The sequence below is a fragment of the Triticum urartu genome, chromosome 7 (genome assembly GCF_003073215.2).
Source record: "Triticum urartu cultivar G1812 chromosome 7, Tu2.1, whole genome shotgun sequence".
Lineage (NCBI taxonomy): Eukaryota > Viridiplantae > Streptophyta > Magnoliopsida > Poales > Poaceae > Triticum > Triticum urartu.
Window position 1 is genome coordinate 100,716,412 of NC_053028.1, and position 24,663 is coordinate 100,741,074.

Here is a 24,663-nt window from a genome sequence, read left to right on the forward strand (position 1 = left end):
ACTCACACATGTGCGTTAGGGACTAATATATTTTAGACTCGTTCAACTGACATGTCTGATTGTGGTTGATGACATGGTTCAGGAGTCGCACGGATTTTCCGAAACACGGGTGTAAAATTTATAACACATGAAAGTGGAGTATATAAATAATTGCTTACCTTCTAGCCTCATTATACATTGTGAATAACACCACGAATAAGACAGAGGAACAGAGGGTAGACCACATAGCTCACTATTCCTAACACAAACATTGGTGGTCTTAGGTGGGAGAGCTGCCTCCTCCCCGGCCATTTTCAAAAAAAAAATTCCTGAAAAAGTCTAAAAGCGTACGGAATTTTACATAAAAATGCAAGAACGGGAAAACAATTTCATGTTTCTATTAGGTCCTGCGAAAGGGGGATGTGCTGCAAGGCGATTAAGTTGGGTAACGCCAGGGTTTTCCCAGTCACGACGTTGTAAAACGACGGCCAGTGAATTGTAATACGACTCACTATAGGGCGAATTCTTCTTTTCTAAACGAGTGGAGTCGGAATCTTTAAAGGCGCACACACACACCCCACATGCCACCCCATCTTCATTCCTTTAGGTGTCTTTCCTTGATGCCCTCTGCGCCTAATATTCTTTGATTCTTTAATGGAACAAAGTTCGAGTTTGCACCGCAGGTGCGCTATCCAGTGGAAAGATAACGTCTTGAACCTCAAGCCCAAGTGGGCGTGCTGCAGATGTGAGCATCTGGAATTTGATTGGATTTTGACACTTTGTCAATGAATAGGAAGGTGGCCTCCGTTTGTAACTTTTGAGAATAAATCCCCAAGAAAGATGCATTGTTTGATAAATGAAAACAACATCTAGATCAGTGGTGCATTGCTGACTGTAGGTACGTAGTAGTAGCAGTGTGCAAAAAAAAATTGAGTTTTGGAAAGCAAAACAGAAAAGAATTAAAAAGAATTATTCTTTGCCGCCAGACAGCAGCCTTCGATTGTGTACACGACAGGTGCGCAAACCCTTGCGAGCATCTATTCTTTGCCCCACACACATTGATGCATCTATTTGCTAAAGCTTCTGGGTTGAAGATGTATAGGTACATAGTACTCCTACAACTTAGGCTGGTCATAGTAAGGAGTATATGATACTAGTGTATTATACTACATTCATAATGCATAGTAATATAGATTAGTATCATAGGTGGTCTTATTTATTGCCATACATGACACATAGTAGCATAACATTTATTATGTTACGGTATCTATCTATGTTACTGTAATTATCTCTCTTTTTTAATTGACTGTCACATAAGCATGTTTGTGAGTCCCAAATACATGTTACTATTTATGTTACCTTCACTATGGCTAGCCTTAATCTTAATATAGAGGGACGTCGAGGGCATACACGAGACCCGCAAGACTAAGCTTTGTGAGCACATATTCTTCGCCGCATCCAGACGGCTGATCCACCCGTAGGCCTTAGCTCACCGGCCCACTATATAATGCCATCACCTTGCACTGACTCCTTCCTCCTGAGCTCACCCCTCTTAGTCCAGCATGAACAGCTACTATTACTACGTGGACAAGTCACGGCCGTGGTTCTGGTGGAGCGGCGGCGGCTGGCGCAGATTTAACGATGGTATGCATGCTGCGGTGCTCCCTGCTCCATCTTTTTTCTTTCTTTCTTCTCTTTCTATTCGAGCGTCCTAACAGAAACGATGTGCGCACAGATTTTCGGTTCTGGATCCCTGTTGTGTTCTCTTCGTGCTGATTTATCCAATAAAGAAACTTTCTTACTTTCCTGTAATTTTAACTATACCCACTTCCTTGATTTTGTTTAATTCTGTAGGCAGACGTTACCCTGCAGTTAATATAATTATATTAACTGCGGACTCCTTCGACTATGCGTTGGGCAGAAAACAATTAGCCGAACCCCCTCAGGATAGCTCTTCCGGAAGTGTGATCTCGATCAAAGACATGGATGAATGGAAATTGCATTGGAACAAGTCTGCTCCATACAACAAGCTGGTACGTACGTACCTAACCTAGCTAGTACTACTTCTGTCTTTTTATTAGTCCCCTCGCATTTAGGCAGTGGCGGACCTAGCCCACTGGGCCAGGATGGGCCAACAGTGCAATTGTATATATAATCTTATTTTTTATTTTACTTTTTAGCATTTTCTCTATGGTATAAAGCCCATATTTCCAATCGGCCCACCCTGTCCACCCTCTACCTCCGCCACTGCATTTAGGGTCATATTTTCATCATAATTTTAACTAATAAAACATAAGCTACATGTAACAAAAATAATATCATCAGAAACTATGTTCAAATATGAATCCAACGATATAATTTTTGGTGACATGTATTAATATTTTGATAGTTAAATCTATAGTCAAACTTCGACACAAAATACGAAACAAACCAGTAAACCAGGACAGAGGTAGTAGCAGCTAGCTTTTCTATCTCTCAAGTTTCTTTTCTTTTCTGGAGACTCGACCTCTAGTAGAACTCTAATGTTTGAAATGATCTAGTTGGTGTATGCGTTCTACGACAAGAATTCCACGCTGTACAAGGCCATGGAGAAGCTGTTGGAGAAACTCGCCAAGCAGTATATAGGCAAGGCAGACTTCTGCAAGTTGGACGTCGACAACTTCGAGGTACACACACAACCAGATGATTCCATGCATGTATCATTATTTGGAAGCGGACGCGCGTGATTATTGATATCAATTATTAACCGTACGTGCAGTATTTGGCGGGGCTTTGCGGAGTGGAGGGAGCGTATCCGACGTTCGTGCTATTCAAGAACTGCAAGCAGGTGGGCAAGGTCGTCGGCCTCAAGGACGACGAACTCGAGCGGAGCATCGAGCGAGCGCTAAACTAGTACTCAATATATTTCGTGTGAAGAGATATAATATGACCTTCATATACGCATCGGCAGTGCGAGGTACATGCAGGTGCATGCTGCAAAACTATTATGTACAGTAGCTAGAATAAGCATGGTACGAAACTTGTCGAGAGATGTTGAGTATTAGATGTACTAGTCCATGGACCTATGCTACAGCATGATATGAGCTACAGTAGAATTTTAGAGCATCTTCAGCGGCAATCATCTGCTTTGAGCGCTCATATGCCCCGCGTTCACATCCACACATCTCAAATTGGCCCCCTCATATTGAAGCATTTCGACGAACAGGTTACGTGCGACGTGACTAGAGCACGCACAAATGCCATGGGTGTGAGCAGTCTTGGCCAGATCGTGGTCAGCTTGCTCATGGGCGCGAGCTCCGGCCTCGGAGTGGCCGTGGGCGTGACCTCCGGTTGGGTGCACGAGCTCGGGCCTCGGAGCGGCTGTGGGTGTGAGCTCCGGGCGGGGCCTGCGAGCTCCGGCCTCGGACCGGCCATAGGCACGACCTCCGGGTGTGGGGGCGTGAGCTCCGGCCTCGGACTGGCCGTGAGCGCGAGCTTCGGGCGCGGTGGCACGAGCTCCGGCCTCAGAGTGGCCGTGGGCGCGCGAGCTCCAGCCTCGGGAAAGCCATGGGCGCGAGCTCCGGCATCGGGGTGGCCATGGGCGCGAGCTCCAGGCGCAGGGGTGGCCATGGGCGGGACCTCTGGCCTCGGACCGGCTGGCGCGACCTCTGGCCTCGGAATGGCCGTGGGCGCGAGCTCCAGCCTCGGGGCGGCCATGGGCGCACGAGCTCCGGCCTCGGGACGGCCATGGGCGCGAGCTCCAAGCGCAGGGGCGGCCACGGGCGCAAGCTCCGCCCGCGGTCTTCTCACCAAGTCACTGCAAGTGGGCCCCTGTGTGCATGCAGCTGGCTGCCCGGGCGTGACTGGACCCATTTGAGACGGGTTTGAGTGTTCCTAAATACTCAATCATGCAGCTGCGCCATATGGGTGTCACGAGTACACACGCGAGAGCCGTCCGTTGCGCCCGATCGCCACCGACGCATGCGGAATCTTCCGATCAGAATAATAATAACCCACGTCACGACAAGCGCAAAGATGCGGCCCACGTGGGACACTGCATGAGATGGGGATTCAGTTCAAACTTAGATCTGCATGCATTTAATTAGCATTTTCAAAATTTTGAAAAGCTATAACTTTTAGACCAAGCGTCGAAATTAAGATCTGTTTTCACCCTTAGGTTAATCATGACGAGATCTTTAAAACTAGATCCCATATGAATATGTTTTGACTAACTTTTTTTATGAGCAACTTTGGGTGCTACGGAGGCAACTTTAGTGCTATAGGAAAGCACCTTCTTGTTAGTTTGTTTAGTATGACTTTCTATGATTGAAAATCTCTTTGAAGTTGGCTACCATGACTATCTAGTTAACTAGCTTCACTTCTAAGTTTTCTACCATAATTAGCTCCGCCTCCAATTTGATAGTATTGTAGGCAACTTAGTTTCTGGGGTAGGCTAACATTATTCTAAGCTTCTTGCCATGACAAGCGAGTAGCTTAACATCATCCTTAGTTGCATGTAATACCTTTTGGTATGGTAAACAACTTAGTTTCATAGAAAGGCAACTTACTAACAATGATGGACCACCTTTTCAATGTATTCTAGGCAACTAATATAGAAATGGCAGACAACAGAGCATCACAGGTAGGCAACATAGAAAAAGAATGATAAGAAACATCCCAATATTAGTCGGCAACTAATTTGTAAAGTTACGCAACTAACATCAATGTTAGGAAATTTCATAGTATTTTGTAGCCAACCGAGCATGAACCGTGGGCAACATAAAAAATGGACATCAGTGTTAGGCAATTTCATAGTATTTGTAGGCAACTAAGCATCAACAACAGGCAACTAATCATCAATGATAGGCAACTGTGCATCAATGTTCAATTTCATAGTATTTGTAGGCAACTGAGCATCAACTATAGGCAACTGAGCATCATAGATAGGCGACTGGGTATCAATGTTAGGCAACTTCATAGTATTTGTAGGCAACTGAGCATCAATCGTAGGCAACTAATAATCAATGATAAGCAACCGAGCAGTCCTGATAGGCAAGTTGGATAAAGTTAGCAAGATTCACAGCACATAGTGCAGTGAAGTTGCTTGTATGTAGCACTAAAGGCACCTCATGTTTTGTGTGATTTTATTGTTTTGACATAGATCAACCTAATAGAAAGTCATACCAAGCCAAAAAAAGAACATGATGCTAAATGAGGCAACTTTAGTGCTAAGTAGGAGCTACTTTGATGCTAGATGAATTGAACCGTATCTATTAGTGAAATCACCTAGTAACCTCCTAATTAGATGTGTGCAGTAGTGTAATAGGTGGCATAGAGTTAGGATACTTGCTACTTATGGTATACAACTTAGAGATGAAGCTAGTCAAATTGATAGTTGCGATAACCAACTTAGAAGGATTTTTCGTTGATAGGCGGTCATACTAGGAAAAAAAAAGAAGTTGCTTTCTTATAGCACAATAGTTGCCTCAATACAACCCAAAGTTGCCTGCGAAAAAAGTTTGTCAATATGTGCCCATATGGGATCTAGTTTTGAAGTACTCGTCATGAGAAACCCAACGATGAAAACGGATCTGAATTCCGATGCACGAATCAAAAGTTATACCTATTAAAAAAATTTGAAACCCAAATAAATGCATGCAGGACAAGATCGTAGGTGATTTCCTGAGTACCGTGAATACGTCAAGTAGTTTTCTTTTAGGATGTCAGTTGGTTTTGGAATCACGTGGGCGTGGGATGGTAGTGTGAGAAACTGATTTGCTTTTTTGGGAAAGTGACAGTCTGCCTTCCTTTTGGGGAGAGCGCTCGATCCCGCGAGCGGGCGCTCGGGTGCCAGGTAGCCACGTCCTTGAGTGTTAGTCCGGACGTTTAGGGACAAAGTGGGGGGAGAGGGGTGGTCTGGTTGGGTCATACTTTTTTGACCGGGTGGGCTTTCGGGCGTTTAGGGAAAAAGTGGAAGGGGAGTTTGGTTGTAGATGCTCTTACGAGACATAAATATTAAAAAATTATGAATAAATTTAGTATTTATAACTAATCAAAATTATTTATCCATTGGCATAAATTTAGGACCAACACATGAGAGCACTAGACTGTGCGGGCCGCGAATAGAACGAACGGCAGTAATGCTACACAGACCGGTCCAGCAACCCGGTTAGACCGGTTTCCAAGGGTTTAACCCAAATTAACCGTTCCAGAGGATAACTACCATGCTTATGTGATGGAGGATGGCTAGGTTCACGAGCAAAAAGATAACCAACGCACTTACGTGGCGAAGAACGACTAGTTTATGAGAAAACTAGCAAAGGCCATTATCGGGACCCCGTCAGGGCGTGGACGTCGTCAGTGTGCCCTAGATCGACCAGCGAGACTTAGGACGCCATCTCTGGTCATAGAGATCAGTATGCGAACAACATAGAGGTTGATAGAGGCATTCAGGGTTTAGAGATATAAAAAGCAAGGACATGACTAACCTCCATACGGCAGGATTTTAGGGACGGGCACGCACGATCGCGATCCACTTGTCCCGTCCTGAGATCTCATCACTTTTCCCACTTTCTTTTTATTTTCTGGCATGGTAAATAAATGCGGGGAAGAATTGCCTCTTGGTCAATTATAACTTGCCATATCCACCTAGTCAAGTTTCAAATTGTGATTACAAAGAAGGTCGATAAAAATTTGTACTGCTACAGACACGACCAGAAAAACAAGACATTTTTTCTTTATTTCTTTTTACCATTTTTTCCTTTTGTACACCATAATTCGTGCATCACAGACTCGATAAATCATGCACAAACGGTAATTTTTTGACCCTAGGTAAAAAAGTTGTTGTAATACACTAACTTAAATGTAAAAGAGCATGCTAATTATACGCCACAAACTTGATAACTCACTCACAAACATCATGGTGACTTTCGCCTCGAAGAAAAAAAAAACATTGTTATAACACATCCCAATAATTTATTTGTAAAATAGAGCAAGATAATTTTTATACGCCACGAATCTGATAACTCACACACAAACACGGTGGTAACTTTTTTGACCACATGAATAAAGAGTTGTTGTAACACATCCCAATAAATTCTCTATAAAAACATGGTAGTATGTATGCCACGAATCTGGTAACTTACTAACAGACACTGTTGTGCTTATATTACCATGCTATCATGTATGTATTACGTTCTGAACAATCATTTTTTCTTAGATTAAAGTTATGAGCGTGTTTGTACCTAAGTTATCAGGTCATTGTCCTAATATTACCAAGGTATTTATATAGAAGTTATCGCGGATGTGTCTTCAAACATTTTTTCCCAGATAAAAATTATTATGGTGTTTGTACCTAAATTATCATGTCAGCAGTGCATAAAATATCATGCTATTTACACAGAAATTAGCAAGGGTACGTTTCAAGCACCCCTCGTGTCGAAAATGTTACCACCATGTTTCTATCTAAAATTATCAAGGTCGCGGTGCACAAATTATAATGTCATTTACACAAAACTTATCGGGGTTGTGTTTTTCAAAGGGAAAATTTCCCTAGTCAAAGTTATCAACTCTATTGTGCGTATATTAATGCGCTATTTGCACAGAAGTTGTCGGGGGTATGGTTTTCAACAAATTTCATACCAGAGTCAAAAAAAGAATTATCACGATGTATTTACGTGAGTTATCAGCTCTATTATGTGTATATTACCAACCTATTTACATAGAAGTTACCAGGGTTTGTTTTCCAATAAAATTTCCCCGGGTTAAAAGGTTACCATAGTATTTGTACATGACTTATCACCTTTGTTGTGTCTACATTATCATGCTTTTTACACACAAGTTACGGGCTACATTAATATATATATTTTTTGGGTAAAAAAGGTACCATGGTGCCTGTAGGCGATTTATCGGCTTCGGTGTGCGTATTTCAACAAAAGTTACCGGGGTATGATTTCAACAACTTTTATTCCAGGGCCGAAAACATGGAAGGGACATCACCATGGTGCCTGCACATGAGTTACTGTGCTATTTAAGAAGCTTATGGAGAAAATCACAAAAATAGAACTTTGCTATTACAGTTTACAAAAGGTCATGTACTGTGATACCATTTATATCACAACAAGCACAACCTAGTGTGATGGCTGTTACAACAGCGTTGATGCTAGGGGTCTTGAGTTTGATCCCACCGGCCATAGCTTTTGTTTTTGCGGGAGTGCTAGCAGGAACTGGAGAAGAAAAAACACTGCACATGAGTTAGCAGAACCTGAGAAACAGCCTGGAAAAGCGAATCCGATGGAGCCAGAGAATTTATAGCGAAACGTGGGAAACAACCCTGAAATTGCGGATCAGATGGAACTCCATCCGAGCATACGATATGGATCGGACAGCGCAGAGGTCATTTGGAACTGTTGCAAATTTCCTGCCATTCGAAAAATAGCTTTATCAAAAAAGTAAATGTTTTGGTTCCATTTGGTTGTCCCCACCCGGGTGTGGCCCTTTATATTTATAGGATGGGGCTAGTCTTACATATGCATTTTGATTGTCACGACGAGATCTACGCAATGGTGAAGTCCAATTTGCATTTTGAGCACTTTGATTATAACGGTCTGATCTGTTTGGTGATCGGTCTGCATTGCTGGATTGGCTACAAGACTGACAACGTACCGGTCGGATTGCTTCAACATGCTGATCAGACCGGTTGGCCTTGCCATATAATGCAAATCTGACAATTTTGACAGTCAACGCATGCCCTTCGTTTCTTGGTAAAGCTTCCATACCAAGGAACATTTATTATAACCAAAACTGCACAGGAGCAATGTCGCACACAAGCGCATCAAACATGTTTCACTTTAAGGACGATAGTATCTATCGGCCATATTACTTGATTCTTCTCAATTGTATAATTCTTATTCTTGCTACTATTTATACATCTTGTGTGAGTGATATAAGCCTGAGTAGGTACTGCCTCGGCTATGGATTCTTGAAAAATAGTAACAAGGTGCAGCAAGATGGCCCAATCCTTTTTATATCAAAGAACAAGCCGGAAAGTTCTCTTATAGAAAGCAAAACATTCTTGAGGACAATAGGAATTGTCATCTAGTCACGTTCATCATGTTTAGTTGGTTCACGTTCATTACTTTTAATAATTTGATATATGGGTGGACCGGTGTTAGGATGCTGCTCTTACTTGAACAAGCAACCCTCTTATGATTACCCCCTCTAATAAGCATCCGCAACTACGAAAGAAAAATTAAGATAAATCTAACCATAGCATGAAATATATGGATCCAAATCAACCCCTTACAAAATAACGTATGAACTAGGGTTTAAGCTTCTATCACTCTCGCAATCCATCATCTACTTATTACTCCATAATGCCTTGCCTTGTGCCAAAGTATGGTGAAGTGTCATGTAGCAGATGTTCACATGAAACCACTAAAGAAAGCACACCATATATATCATCAAAATATCAAACGAATACCAACTTCACATGATTACTTATAACAAGACTTATCTCATATCCTCAAGAATAAAAGTAGCTATTCAAAAATCATATTCATGCATGTTCAAGATCAGAGGGGTATTGAATATGCTTAAGGATCTGAACATTTAATCTTCCACCATATATGCCAACTAGCATCAACTACAAGATGTAATCAATTGTACTAGCAACCCACAGGTATCAATCTGAGGTTTTGGGACAAAGATTGAATACAAGAGATGAACTAGCTAGGGTTTGAGAGGAGATGGTGTTGGCGAAGATGTTAATGAAGATTGATCCTCCCACGATGAACGATCGTTGGTGATGTTGATGCCTTCGATTTCCCCCTCCCGGAGGGAAGTATCCCCGTCAGAATCGCTTCGCCGGAGAGCAAAAGTGCTCTTGCCCAGGTTCCACCTCGAGACGGCGGCGCTTCGTTTCAAAATTCTTCTTCTGGTTTTTTCTAGGGAAAATAGCATCATACAGGAGAAGATGAGCCCTAGAGGCATGCTGGGAGAGTCACTAGCTCACCAGGCGCCCCCCCCCACCGAGGGGGGGGGGGCTTGAGATCATGGCTCTCAGGTGGGCCCCCTCCTAGTATTTTTTTCCGCCAAGATTTTTTATATATTTCAAAATATTTCTCTGTAAATTTTCAGGTTATTTGGAGCTGTGAAGAATATCTATCTCTCCTGTAGCTTTTTCAGGACCAAAATTCCAGCTGCTGGCAATCTCCCTCTTCATGTAAAACTTGTAAAATAAGAGAAAAAACGAATTAGAATTGCATCATAAAGTGAATAACAACCCAAAATATAATAAATAACAGTAGGAAAACATGATGCAAAATGGAAGTATTACCTGTGCTAGAAAATATGACATATCGAGTGCCCGTGATTCGCCAGAACGGGAATGAAACGACATTTTAGCGATATATGTAATGTTAATTGACTGATGCTTAGGGTTGGCTTTCAGTCTGTTGGGGCATATTGTGTGACTTTCAGTTTGTTCTTGAAGGAAGGATCCCGACTGATTTCATGGAGGTTGTTTCCTCCTCTTCTTCCCGTGATATACATCAGTAATGCATGAGAGAAGGGGTCAAGCAATCATCACCGATGGTCGAAAATCAATGAGGGAGTGTCCACCATATACGGTCGATATATTAGAGAGGAAGAATCCCAAGTGTTCTCATGGGGGTCGCTTCTCCTTCTTTCTTGTGTGCTAGACATTTTGGTGTAATGCACTCGGGAAAGAAGAGAGGAGCGACCATCACCAATGGTCAATATATCAGAATGGGAGTGCCCACCATATACACCACGAGAGATGAAAGTTTTCCAAGGAAGATTCGACCGAAAGTCAACGTGTGTTGAATAGTGATATGTATGTCGAGTTCCTGGTATTTGCCATCGTTTTTTATTCTTTGAATTATGAACACATGAAATGTCTGATGAGGATAGGATCCTCGAGTGATTACTGCACCGACGACGGGGCTATGTGCGACAGGCCTCACCAAGAATAGGATAGGTGCTTCACCCTCACGCTGAAGGTGACCTTCGAACATTTTATTTGTATGTAACGATGGCAAGTATTTTTTCGTAAATAAGCATGACTTGTACCTTTTCCTTTAACGTGTATTTTTTTACAATTTTACTAGTGCGTCCCCTATTATGCAACACCTTATATCTTAGACAAGCTCGATTTCAAAGATAAGGAGAATATGGAGACAAAGGAAGCTCACCTTAAGACGAAACATGGTTTCATTTTTGAGGTTAAGCTCTACAATGCAGTAAATCACACACATTATTGTTGTTCAAATTAGAGAGGACTGTGCAAGGCCTACGGATTTCACGAGGATACGAAAATAACCTACGATATTGGTCCTAAATATGATCTTGAACATAATATCAACACTTGGGTGGATGTGGACATGATTCCAATTCTACCTCTATGTGAGTTTTTCAAACAAATTTGTTAAGTAATTTATATTGTTTATTTAAAATAGTTGGTATTCATCCTTACTAAACTTTTTTATTTATAATAGACACCTTATTTCCTTTCTCCAAGAAACACATGGAAGGCTGTTGTAACGCTCTGGACACACCCATCGGTGGTTGTTACTCATGTCGGGATCTAGACTGGCCCCATATATCTCTTTTCTGCGCACTTTATCCTCACTCGTGTGCACCCGAGAAAAGAAGGAATTCCTTATTGATATGAGTAGTCTATCATCCCTAATAAGCCAGACTATCACATACACCCCACTCAGAGGAACCAACGCCCTCGTCGGGCCACAGGAATGTTCCCTCTTGGCGCATACGTCTGTGCATCCAGTCCGGCACATGTGTCATGCCATGTGCCACGACGGGTCACAATCATCATGAACAACATGACCGCGCACCTGTCCGCAAACATCCGTGTAACCGCGAGGGTCGGCTCTGATACCAACTTGTAACGCCCCAGACACACCCACCGGTGGTCGTTACTCCTGGTGGGATCTAGACTGGCCCTACAGATCAATACTAGTCTTTTCTGCGCACTTTGTCCTTACTCGTGCGTACCTGGGAGCAACTTCCCGGTCGGTCACCCATCTGAAACTACTCCAAGATGAGCACGCTTAACTTTAGAGTTCTTTCCGAATGGGCTCCCGGAAAAGAAGGAATTCCTTATTGATATGAGTAGTCTATGATCCCTAATAAGCCAGGCTATCACAGCTGTAGACCAGACCTACTACGGTCATGTCTCATAGCTAACTTGGGAGGAGAAAAATTATCTTGTCTCCTTTGTTAATGATGTTGAGACTTTTAAGTTCCATTATGAATTTAGCCAACATTATAGTGGATACATGCCACTACTCCACGAGTTGAATGATGGTAACATTCGTGCAAATAGCATGGTAAGATTTTTTATTATTGTGCCACTAGTTCATCTTTTGCATACCTTCTTCTGTAGTAAACTACATTGCTAACTATGCTACTATTATGTTTTTCAACAGAAGCTCCCTAAGGATGTTGTGCCTCAGCTGATGTACACTGAACGTGAGATGAGTATTATTAGCTTACCGCCAAGTCCGCCTGTAGCTTTCCAAAGTGCATACTCAACTTGTCTGACAGATAAATGCCTCAAAATCAAAGGATGAAGAAAAGTAGTGGATGCGCACAGGCAACCAATCGGAGACATCATGAATGTGTGCAGGCCACAAATTGGAGATAGGCAGATCTCTATTCTCCATTTTGGAGACGGAGAGGTTTACCTATTTTATTCTATTTTTCCTAAGAGAGAGGAGTAGGTCCTAGCTAGTACTTATCATGTGCTAGAATGATGATGAGTTATTTACCTAGGATGATAAGAATTAGTTAGTGTTGGTTAACTTGTCATGTGCTATATTGATGCTGAGTTATTACATGATTACGATGATGAGTTGTTATATGACTATGATGATGATGATGATGATGATGATGATGATGATGATGCCGTAGTACTTGTCATGTGCTAGAATGATGATGAGTTGTTATATGACTACAATGATGATGAGTTGTTATATCATTATGATAATGATGATTGTTATATCATTGGGGTGGAAGAAACACAGATTAGATTATTGCCTTCATTCGACACTTGTGTGCCGTCCCAAAATCATATATATCTTCCTACTAATTTAACATGGTCACTTGGATCCATCCACTTTAATCTAATCTATGTTTCTTCCACAACCTCTTTATTGCTACTATATAAAAAATTGTATAATGATGTATAAATACAACATAAATATAAATACGCATGAATATACTGACAAGGGGCAACAACCCACGTTGCTGCTATTTAGTAGTAGAGCTGGTCAAACCCCATGCTGCTGCTATTTAGCAGTAGCAGTAGCATGGGGTAAGGCCCTCCCTACTCCTAACTATTAGCTGTAGCACCCTAGTAGTAGCGCGGGACCCCACACTACTGCTATCCCATTAATCCGTGCTACTACTAGGCTTTTCCCTAGTAGTGCCAGTGTTTTCACCTGCCCATCAGGAGGCCAGATAGGTTCATGTTGCTCGATTTAATATTGCCGTCTAGTGTTCATATTGCTCGATTGCACAATAAATCTACTGTTTTTATTAACCACCGCCCGTGCATCTGTTGCGCAACCTTAGAAGTTTATGGGGATAGCATGTCTCAATGACTTCAAATAGGTCCTCTTGCGTCATATGACTGTGTTCTTTGCCGAAATGGCATTGGAGAAACTCTATTTCATCTTCTTATAGAATGCCCTTTTGCACAGAAATGTTCGATTCATCTTGGCTTATTTATCAACCTAATGGCTGAACCATATGATATTTTGGGTAGTTTCAAACATCAGTTGCAAGTGCCCTCCTTCATGGAAGTCAATGTTCTTATGAGTTGGAGCATTTGGATGGGCAAGAGTGATTGGATTTTAAGGGGATCAACCCGTCTGTGCAATCCTGTTTGAGTACTTTCAAAATGCTTTGCACACAAGTCATTTTTAGAGTAAAACAGGTTTGAAAAATTCCAATGCATTGATGGCTAGAGCAGAAGTGTAATCTTTTTGAATTTTTTTCGTTTCCTGAACTTTTGTCTGTATTTTCCTGTTCCATATATCTAATATATAATCAGTAGGGGACTTATCTCCTCCTGTTTTGTGAAAAATAGGGCCTATTAGACTTGAGCAAACAGGCCAGGCACATGACACTCTAACATCGGAAAAGTGTTGCTGTATTCTGTGACTATCAGGTGGTTTTGACACTAACCACAATCAATCCATGCCATGATGGCTGATGGCAGTAGTGGTGTCAAAATAATGCTACACCTGCTTCGTTAGGTGAGTAGAACCCCTTTGCCTGATAACTGAATATCTTTTCAAGAGTTGTGAGGTAAATCTACCTGTGAATCATGAGTGGCGTCACACAAGCCACACTTGACATAAAAAAGAGCTGTGAGGTAAATCTTGTAACATAATTTTCTGATGACTATCAGCTTCTGGAACAGAATGATAAATTTCCCAACTTTAGATTCGTCGTCAGAAGAAAAATATTGTGTCTTATGAGGTTTTCATACTTGATTGATCAGATGTGATGTACTCCTATTCCAGTAAGTATTTAAGTTCCCTGGGTACTTTTGATTTGGAAAAAACCATGTTCTTTATGAGCTCTTCTATCCATTTGAAATCTGACTTAATCCCTGACTCGTTCATCTTGATCATATCTCTGATTCCAAGGTCCCATGCTTTTATTATCTTAGTTTCAGAAAGCCACTATAGATTCTTTAGCGTCAATTTCCCATGGAAACAATAACCTGCTTGCTCTACTAGTTCCATAAGACAGGTCAAACCGCCTATGACATCTCATGCCTAAGTGGTAGCACGGGAAAAATCCTTGGTATGATATTTTTCCTGAGTTCCATGCGGTTTCAAGAAGTAGAGACCTCGAAAACCATCTACAAATTTATCCAGTATTTGAGATTTCGTCTTTTCATGCTTACATAGAAAGAATACATATTTCTTTCTGTGAAAGTCTTTTACCAACTTGTTGATCTACAAGTGTTTTAAAATGAAACATATTTAGACTCAACCACTGAATGGAAGGAACAACAGAAAACTGAGGCGGATCTAGAACCAAATTCTAGTATGGGCTGGTTTCCTCTTTCTTCCCTGCTCCTTCCATTATTTGTCGGCGATGGGTAGAAGGGCTGGAGCCCCACGCAAAATGCCAATAGCGGCCGCGCTGCAGGCAGGCCGCTATCTCTGGTCGTCGCTTTCCCATGTGGATCCGTGCTGCCAGTGTATACACCACGTATTTGATTTATCTTTGGCCCGTATTGGCCCAGCCATGGCCCACGCACATGCAGAAGGGACCTAGCCCTCAGAGGGAAAGCTGACATGTACTTGATGGGCGGCCTTCGTTTGGTACCTGTTCGGAGATGTGCGTGCATGCATGATTCGTAACAAGCGTTGGACATGGGCGACCACACGTTCAGCAAGTGATGACGTGGATCACTATCGTCCAGCCAACACACACTTTTCGCCCACATGTTTGTTACCAGGCACCAAGCATGTTTAACTGTTTCGACCATTTGACTTTGCTTGACACTTTTGACAGTATTACCAGCCAATTACAGATTCACAAAACAGTATCACAATCATGCCACGACATTTTTCATTTGTTCATCAAGTTAGAGAAAGTCGAACAAGTTTAGGCAGCATCATATGTTAGATCAGCGATTTTTCGCACAGAAAAAAAAATCGCCATCATGTTCACGTTTGTATGTTTACTCTAACCAAAACAACCCAATTAGCGGCCCTGATCTACACGAGGTACAGGTTTCATGGAACAGCACACATCCGTGCAGGCCGGGTTGCTTTCCCCCGAGACGTCTCGTCACGTAATTTACTACGCCCTCACATCACCCCTCGTCCTTGTCATCTACCTCCACCCACCTCAGGCAGAGGCAAGGCAAACACAGGTCTCTGTTCTTCGCCGCCCAAGGAGAATCCACCAGACGGACCAAGGCGGACGAAGAACCCCCTCGCCGTAGAGCTGGTCGACGGCGGCGAGGCTTGTCCTTCTCCGTCAGTCTGGCAGGGTAACATCCCAAGTAGGGCAAGAGGTACTCACCCGAATCACACCCCTAGCATTTAAATGTTTGATTGTAATGCTCGCTCGCCATTGTTCTTAGATCTTGCTTTCATTATCTAGGTTTTTCATTCAAGGGTGGATTAGTCGTAGAGGGCGAAGATGTCTGACTTATTTAGCGGGATCCAAGCAGCTATGGTTATCAATCGAGTAGAGAATAGTGAGCAGTCACCTGAAGATTGGAACAGCGACTGTGATGGATCCGGTGGTTCAACAGGTTTGACTGGCACCCCGTGCTTCACGTCCAGGTTTTCTTTGCTAAAAGTTGGATCGGTCATAGGCCAGTTTAGTGATTTTAAGCGGCAGTTAGTCAGGGAAACCGGTTTTGATGGAATGTTAGAGCTTAAATCATGGCAGAAGATCAGCCTTAAGTACATCGCGTACCTAATGGACAGAGTTGATGTAGATTCCAGCATAATAAATCTAGAGGGCCAAGGTGTTCTTGAATTATGTGACCAGCACCTGAACTATGTCTTTGGCATCCCATGTGGAAATTCAGTCATACAAGGTGAAGGCATAGAGCCGTCTGAAGCATGTATTGAGTACACGCGTGTGGCTGCATCATTTAGCGAGAGAGGCACGCACAGTCTTAAAGCAGCTGAGGCGTACTTAATTCGAGACATAACAGAATCATCCCCTCAAATAGAGCAGGGCTGTTTCAAAATTGCTTTTGTTATTTTTGTAGTCGGTCATGTGCTTGCCCCCACTGCTAAGCACGATTACATATCCATAGACTTCTGGGCTGCACTGAGTGATATCAGCAAGATAAAGGATTGGAATTGGGGAGGATATGTACTCAAGAATCTGTTCCAAGCTGTTAAGAAGTTCAATGCAGATGTGTCCAAGAGAAACCCAACCGTCCACATAGTTGGTTGTCATCTGTTCCTGCAGGTATTTTCTGATCTGTTCCTTGGTCTTTCATGAAGTACATTTTTGCACATTCACATTATTCAGAATCGGCATGCTAATTTTTTTTTGCTTACTGGTGTTTGTATCACAGCTTTTCGTACTAGACAGCCTTGATCTCGGTGTTCTAAACATGCTGCGAGACGTGACGCTGCGGATAGGTCTGTACGAATATGATTTGATGAAGAAGATGGTGGACAAAATTACAGTTAATGTTGGCGCCAGTGAAGTTTCCTACCACGGTGCAATGGTAATCACTCCCCCACACACGTGCTAAATATATTTTCAGTCTGCACATGCAATTATTTGTCATCCATGACATGCAATGACCATCTTCGCAACTCAACAGGTACGGACCGAGCTGTCAGTGAGCAATCTTATTGGCTTCCCTTCTAAGGAAACTTTCACAGTGAAAGCAGCAAAGCCGGCGCCCAGAAGGGCAAATGCCACATGCGCGCCGATGTTGCGAAGTAGTTATACCAAAACCGGGCCGCAGGAGTTTTCAAATTACATACGAACACGGTACCCAAGCATTGTAAGTCACTTCTATTCAGTTAAGAAAGCATTCACACATTTTGTAGCATCAACTTGTCACCCCTCGCATCTAACCCCATTTTTTATGTGTAACATATAGTCAGCGGAGAAGCTTGGTATACTTCTGCGGGAGCAGAACGCCCGTGGCCTAGCAAGCATATCAAAAATGCGTCAAGTGTTCCAGTCCAATATGTTTACTTTCACAGACAAGCTTATGGCATGCTTAGCAGATAGTTGCACTTGTTGCAAGGCACATGGGAACAAAAAGTGCATCTTGGAAAAGGACGGCACAAACACTTGTGATGCACCGCCTCATGTACCAACTCACCAAACTCAATTCAGCACCCCATTAGTCAGCAAGATAGGTCCTCGACTACCAGCACCAGGCAACCCTGTAGGTAAACAATCCATCATGCTTACGTTTTCAACATTGAAATGCATATAAACGATTATCCAATCTCACACTACTCATTCTCCCTTGGCAGGTTGTCTATCTGCCAATAGTTCCGCGGCTAGGAAAAGGGATGGAAGTTTATCATCAAGCGTACAGTCGGGCACAGCAAAGAAAACATGTTCACGTGAGGCGCAGAACGTCCTCGCCGCAACACCAACATATGGGCAAGAACCACTCAACCAAATTGCCATATCCCAGGATGCAAGCCTCAATGAAATTGCAAGCAAGATCGTTGCATTTTACGACGACCTTACAGCCATCTTGGTTACTTACTATGCTGAGATGCGGCCAGCCCCCGGGTTCATATTGTTTGGATCAACCACCGATGGAGCACATGTGAAGATCGATCTACCTCAATGCAATTTTGGAAGAGATCCGTGGGTAGCTGGATCAGTCCCAGTACCACCAAATCCAACTGTACTCAGGGCCATAAGAGACTAGATGACTGTAGCCTCGATGCTAAACCTTGAGAGGAAAGAACGCATCCCCTGTGCATTAAAGATTTTACTGAATGCTCACAAGCATTTTTCGTCTTCTCATTTAGTAACTGCATCTTTCCAATCAAATCGCTGCAGGAAATGGATCATGCATCCTAAGCCAAGACTCATAGCATTAGAGGGGGTTGAAATCCAACGTCAACTTGCATCTAACGATGCAATGACCCATGAGATGGCTACAACTATTTTCCGCGGGCTTGGCCAGATTGACTCGTTTTTCTCAAAGGACACTCCTGGACTGATATGGAGGAAATTCCTCGAGCCTGACTTTGCTGTGAGTATTTCCAGCACCTCCCCTTAATTCTCCACCCTTTTCTGTCTTGATGACAACCCCCCAAACTGCATAGTGCAGACAACTGTTTTGGCGAATGCCGACCCATTGACTGTACACTCAATTAGGGCTAGCTTCCAAGAAGGAACAGCATCCTGCAATCCAGCTTCGTGCCGAATGGTAGGTGTTTTTAGCAGAGCTAGTGTCAATTTTTACGATCCCAACTCACTGATATGCCTATATATATGCAGTGGTACATCCCGACGATACTACCTGATTGTTGGACTGTATATGCATTTGATATGCTGCGGAAAAGAATCATCGTATTCGACCCAACAGTTGGGCCATTTGGGTATAGCAATCGGCGAGTCAGCATGCATGAATTTGTTAGCAACAAACTGCATGCCGCGTTGTTCACATGCCTCCAGAATTTTTTCAGCTCTTGGCATTGTGAATCAAGCCACTGGGGGCGCACTTTTCGGATCATAATGAGGGAAAACATTGAGAAGTATGCACTTTGACTGTCGACCACCCGACCTTCATAATTAACAGATATATTTGTCTGGTTCTTTTAACTGTTATTATTGGCTTCTTCGTCCCTCCCAAATGCAGAGAGCAGACCGGGCTGTGCGCCACCTTTTTTGCATGGAATTATGACGGCGACAAACTGTAGACACCACTGAACAAAGTATGTTTCTAATTGGTCATACCGTATGGAAACTGTGTGCTTGTTTTTTTTGCTAATTCACACCATCTCTTCCTCCAGGACACGCTCGCATCACATAGCAGCTTGATGATCTACGAACTAATGAGGATGCAAGGCAACCAAACTCCAGTGGCAAACGACGCCCTTGAAGCTGTCAAAGGATCGTTCATTGCTCTTTAGAAAAACTTACCTTTCTTTGAACGTCCCTAACTATTGGAAAAACCTCTCTATCTGGTTTGTAACAATCATTTAGGACAGACCTGGATCAAAACTATGTCTGATTATCGACTCCCTCTTATTGTATCAGATGCGAATCTTTTTAGCATGGCTGGTAGAAGCAGAAGTTCATATGCAACTAGTATGAAATATATTAGAAGTTCATACATATTAGAGGTACAAGATAAACATCTTAGGAGACAAGCAATGTCAACTGCTCTACTACATCTGCTAGGGTTACAATTATCACATCTAGAACACAAGGCTTACACCTACTTGTGGATGCAGTTACAAGATTGTTGCTCCTAACTTGTAACAGAATGCTGCCAGCAGCACGAACATTGCAAATGCCTTCATGTAGCCAGATCCTTGATTCAGAGCTAAATTATCTGTAGGAGCAGGAGCAACTTCTAGCTGGGGAGTTTGGTGTTGTGGCACTGAACTTGCTGCATCACGCAACTCTGAGCTGATCCTCTCTAACTGACGCACCCTGTCGCAGAGATCAATGATGAGTTGTTTGAGGAACGGTTCCTCAATGGGATCGTCATGCCACTCGTACATTTCACAACCTCCCATCTGACGGGAGTTGAGCACAAAAAAATGTCAGTGGGGAAGAACCAAGAATCAGCCAAGGCAACAACCAAAAACGACAGTTATCAGGACACATACCCGCGACTTGGCGCATGTCTTGTATCTTCTCCCAGGGTTATCGTCGCTCCAGGAGATCCACATGGCAGCCTTGGGTTTCTCCTTGCACCAGCATGGCATCGTAGGTTCATAGTCCAGTGGACCCACCCTGTATCTCACCGGCGACCTTCTTGGGGAGGCCCAACGCCTCTGGGATGAAGAAGCACACCTTGAGCTCGAAGAGAATGACGAAGACATTTGTTGGGCAGGATTTGATGCTGGTGGAGTGAAGCCCAACGGAGTGTAGGCGGCATGCTGTATATATAGCCAAGGGCTCCCACCAACGGTCACTTTTCGAAAGGAGTGGTGGGCAACGGCTCTCACCGGTGTTTTTCTAATTGTTTTGCATGGCAGGCCCGTCACGTGCCAATGGCACTCTTGCCAGCTTCCACGGTAATTCACGGATAGTAATACTAACATTTTCAAACCGCATAATTGCAGGCACGCTAAAACTTTGGCACACATCATTCTTAACAAACACTCACTAGTCATAGGTTTCAATGGCTGGTACAGTTCCATGCCAAAATACTTATAGAATTACTAGGTTCAACACACGACACAGTGCAAAGCACATGACACAATGCATGGGCTTACAGAACTGTCAACAAGACAGTTACAAAAAGGGCAGAACAATTGATCCTCACGCTAGAGAATAAAACATTTCCTTGCCAGAAGCAGCTCCAAAAGCGCGACACGTCGACAGCAAGGAGTCCAGCGTTCTACTCCTCCTCCTCCACTTCCTCCATGAATCCCGGGTGAGCAGCCGTGTTTCCCGAATAGGCTAGTGTCTCATAGAGCATCCTCCTTCGACGCAGGGGAAGACCAACCTTTGGCACCACACGCGAGCAAAACGGTCAGTTGATCATTTTTTCATTATGAGCACTAATGCATCTACACAAAAAAGGTTACGTAGGTAGGTGGAATCTTACATGCGGAATGGGTTCCTCCAACTCATAAGCGTTGAAGTTGTCAGCATTGTATGCAATGTAGCCAGGCGATTCACCGCTACAAATCACAATACGATGAGGAAGTTGGTTAGCATCACACCTAGCAATAAAAAGCGTGAAATGATGTACACGTGCACCCACCTGCCGCAAGCTATGTGCATATCAATGTTGTACCGAACAGTCCATTTGGAGATATCCATGTCCCAGCTGTCCAACAACAAGGTGCCCAGGATTTTGAGTCCTTTAAGCAGCATGTGAACTGTTGACCCATGCTTCGACTCGTACACTGGGGATCCCACCTGTGTGTAGAACGGGTCCATCACCGTGACCCTGGTCAGCTCCATGTTGAAGGCGTACAGGGACCAATCGTGAGCAAGCCACACAGGGATCAAGATCTGCAGTGCATGCATGCAGTTTTAGTGAGCCATATAGAAGAAATGAAGATGCCGGTAGAAACGTAGGATTGTACGTACCAGACGGCACATGCATAGTGGGAAACCAAGCTTGGGCGTCGAAAGCAACCCAATGAGCACAACGCGCGCGTGCTCAGTATCAATATTTTCCATGTGGAGCTGCAAAAAATACACGCACGCAAATCTATTCGTTTGAATCACCATTCACTCGCAGTCCATATCATTTTTTCTGCATGGGCTGAACTTACCGAAACATCAGGTGGTAGTAATCCTCTCCAGTTTGGGAGATCAACTCTCTGCATCATGCTCCTCTCCCCGTCGTTCCATCCACGCACCCATGCATCAAGGCCTGTGTACATCATCTCACCATGCAAGCTGAATTGGTACTTCATCTTATGCCCATCCAGCCTGAGCACCGTGGGGTTGTGATGCCCGAACCAAGTTCTGTTTAAGGACAAGAATTACTCACACGGTTAGCAGCAGCCAAGTTCACACTTTCAATATGCAAACGTGCAATCATTGGAAACAAACACACCTGCTGAGCTCAGACGGCTCAGTGAGGAGTGCAACGTTCTCATACAAATCAACACATACGTGGTTTGGGTAAAAAAAATGCTGCAGATCCAGCTCAAATGGAGAGTAGCCGTAATCACGTGACAGGTGGCAAAGCTGGAACAACCGCTGCAAGCACGTCAACACACATACGTTAGCTGGACGACTTTTAAATTGTTTGAACAAGTCAACCACATGTTTGCACTAACCAAGAGGGGCCGGCTTGCTTTGTTCCCCTACATGAGGCAGTGCCAACCTCCTGTTCCCTATTGGCGTGGTCGCGGCAATTCCTATAGCCTGGTCATTTTGCAGCTGCAATGCATCCGGCACAACAGTTCCACAGATCAAAGAAGGATGAAGCTCTCATCATAAGCGAGGAACTTTTTTGTCACCGTCGAGGATTTAACTCATCGGGTTAACAACATTACCTTCAGTCAAATCAGTGTCAACAGGCGGCACCACCGGATGAAGCTCTTTAGACGAAGAACCTCCCACTCCCAGCACCTCATGCATGGTGGTCTGTCTAGTGCACCTACGGTACACCACTGTTTGCAAGATGGGCAAGGCACCCATGTGAGCGCATGCAAGCTATCTGATCATCAATGCATATTTTTAACCATGTAAAGGATATCGTCACTCACCGTCAATAGCCGGCCCCTTGCCTTTGTGGTCCACAATCATAGGCTTCTCCTCTGGTTCATCAACTGGCCCGTGGACAGCAATTTCTGCATACAAAATCAAGGCACACTCAATTTAGTTTAGTACCCTCACACAATCAAGTTAACTTCGAGATCGTCAGTCATTGTCACTACCTTTCCCAAGCAAACTCACATGCACCCCAAGGCATGCGTTCAGGTCAGGTCCTTGCACCACCGTGGTTGCAGCGGCCACACCAGGCGTTTCTGAAAAGAACAGGCAACAAAATGGTGATCAGATTTTTTGTGGCCAACCAATGCTTTTTTGGAAAACTATTTGGTTTTTTTTCGAGGGGTACTACGCACCTGGTTGGACACGTATCGCCTCTTTAACAACAACCACTGACATCAAAGACCTCGCAGCTTCGCGTGAAGTTTCAGCCAGATCTTGGGCAACATCTAAGTAATAAACAAGAACAAAATCAGCATGACAATCAAATGACAATCAGTATTGTTTCGCATGGCTTTCGAACAATCAACCAAAAACACAACCCCACCGTGACCTGGGGTCCATGGCTCACGCACACCATGCATGGATGGCCCACGTATGGCATGCATGCAGGAGTAAACAAACCCGTGCCTAGCGCTTGCCCATGCATGCATGCTCTCCCCGCGCACATCAACACACTACCTAATTAACACAATTTAACAGTTGCGTTTTTTGATGGCTTGGGATAAAGATCACCTGTCCTCGTCCTTGGACGATGCGAACTCTTGCTCACGTTAGGAAATGCTGCTGCCATTGGAGCTTGTCTCTTCACCCGCTCCATGAAATCATCAAGTGTGTCCTCGAGGTCTCTGTGCCGTTTAGCATCCGCCTTGTTCTTGATTTCTTCACGCACTTTGCCCTGTGTCGTGGAATTGTCACGGCAGATGTCTTTAGTGTCAGGACTTAGTCGCGAGGCCAACACATCTATGTGGTAGCTTGAGAGGGGTTGAGCGGGACGAGACACGCGAGGTTTTACCCAGGTTCGGCCCCTCACGGTGGAGGTAAAAGCCTACGTCCTGCTTCATTGATATTGATGATGATGATGATCACGGTTACAAGAGTGCTCTATTTCGAGAGCTATTGTCTAAACCTAACTTGTCCAACTTGCGGAACTTGTGAATCTTGTCCCTTTTGAGGAGCCCTGCCCCTCCTTATATATGTTGGAGGTGCGGGTTACATGTAGAGTCCTATTAGGATTAGGACTAGTCTATATCTAATACAAACCGGATACAAGTCCAGGTCTTAGCTCCTTGTAAGATAATATTCCTCCTGCCTTTCCTCTTAAACCGGCCCACCATTAAACGTGAACCGGCCTTCTGGGTTTTGGGCCTTGTCATCTGTCTGTCCCGCACGCCGGATCACCAATGAGTCATAATAACCAGGTGGGTTGCTTGTAAACCGCTAGGTCAAGGCAGGTCGCCAGTAACTCGCCAAGTGTCAGCGGGGTCTTCAGATAATCTGCCAAGTCCGGCCGGGTTAACTTCCGGCCGGTTTACACCGCCAATCATGTAAACCGCCAATCCTCTGGTGGTTTACCAATGAAACGCCTAGTCCGGCCGGGTTATACTTCCGGCCGGTTTACGCCGCGGGGTATATCCCCGACATTAGCCCCCAAGTTTAGCTTGGATTTATTCATGGTAAACTTTATGGTGCAAAATAAACACAAGAACAAATTTGACAGGTTATGCTCCGGGTTAAGAATTTTTGTAAACCGGTACCTGATCATCC

General features: G+C 43.8%; 3 protein-coding genes across 7 annotated transcripts; 2 read left to right on the forward strand and 1 right to left on the reverse strand.

Annotated features, from left to right (window-relative positions):
* Nucleotides 1-1,393: 1,393 nt before the first annotated feature.
* Nucleotides 1,394-3,084, forward strand: LOC125522662 (thioredoxin H2-like). Of its 2 annotated transcripts, none has more exons than XM_048687708.1 (4): nucleotides 1,394-1,623; nucleotides 1,834-2,012; nucleotides 2,520-2,645; nucleotides 2,738-3,084. In XM_048687708.1, the coding sequence occupies exons 1-4, from the start codon at nucleotides 1,542-1,544 to the stop codon at nucleotides 2,870-2,872; spliced, it is 522 nt and encodes a 173-aa protein (XP_048543665.1). In that variant the 5' UTR covers nucleotides 1,394-1,541; the 3' UTR covers nucleotides 2,873-3,084. The 2 variants fall into 2 exon arrangements, with proteins under 2 accessions (XP_048543665.1, XP_048543666.1); XM_048687709.1 differs by having other exon boundaries at nucleotides 2,544-2,645.
* Nucleotides 3,085-15,808: 12,724 nt separating this feature from the next.
* LOC125523140 lies at nucleotides 15,809-19,739 on the forward strand. 4 transcript variants are annotated; one of them, XM_048688194.1, is made up of 11 exons: nucleotides 15,809-16,042; nucleotides 16,132-16,959; nucleotides 17,069-17,224; nucleotides 17,324-17,509; nucleotides 17,609-17,906; nucleotides 17,994-18,733; nucleotides 18,812-18,910; nucleotides 18,982-19,082; nucleotides 19,159-19,238; nucleotides 19,343-19,418; nucleotides 19,497-19,739. In XM_048688194.1, the coding sequence occupies exons 2-6, from the start codon at nucleotides 16,171-16,173 to the stop codon at nucleotides 18,401-18,403; spliced, it is 1,839 nt and encodes a 612-aa protein (XP_048544151.1). In that variant the 5' UTR covers nucleotides 15,809-16,042; nucleotides 16,132-16,170; the 3' UTR covers nucleotides 18,404-18,733; nucleotides 18,812-18,910; nucleotides 18,982-19,082; nucleotides 19,159-19,238; nucleotides 19,343-19,418; nucleotides 19,497-19,739. The 4 variants fall into 4 exon arrangements, with proteins under 4 accessions (XP_048544151.1, XP_048544152.1, XP_048544154.1 ...); XM_048688195.1 differs by having other exon boundaries at nucleotides 19,170-19,238; XM_048688197.1 differs by having other exon boundaries at nucleotides 16,132-16,285; nucleotides 16,754-16,959; nucleotides 18,982-19,238.
* Nucleotides 19,740-19,770: 31 nt separating this feature from the next.
* Nucleotides 19,771-20,568, reverse strand: LOC125523141. The gene is made up of 2 exons (XM_048688198.1): nucleotides 20,322-20,568; nucleotides 19,771-20,228 (listed from the first exon to the last, which is right to left on the reverse strand). The coding sequence occupies exons 1-2, from the start codon at nucleotides 20,535-20,537 to the stop codon at nucleotides 19,941-19,943; spliced, it is 504 nt and encodes a 167-aa protein (XP_048544155.1). The 5' UTR covers nucleotides 20,538-20,568; the 3' UTR covers nucleotides 19,771-19,940.
* Nucleotides 20,569-24,663: the final 4,095 nt, after the last annotated feature.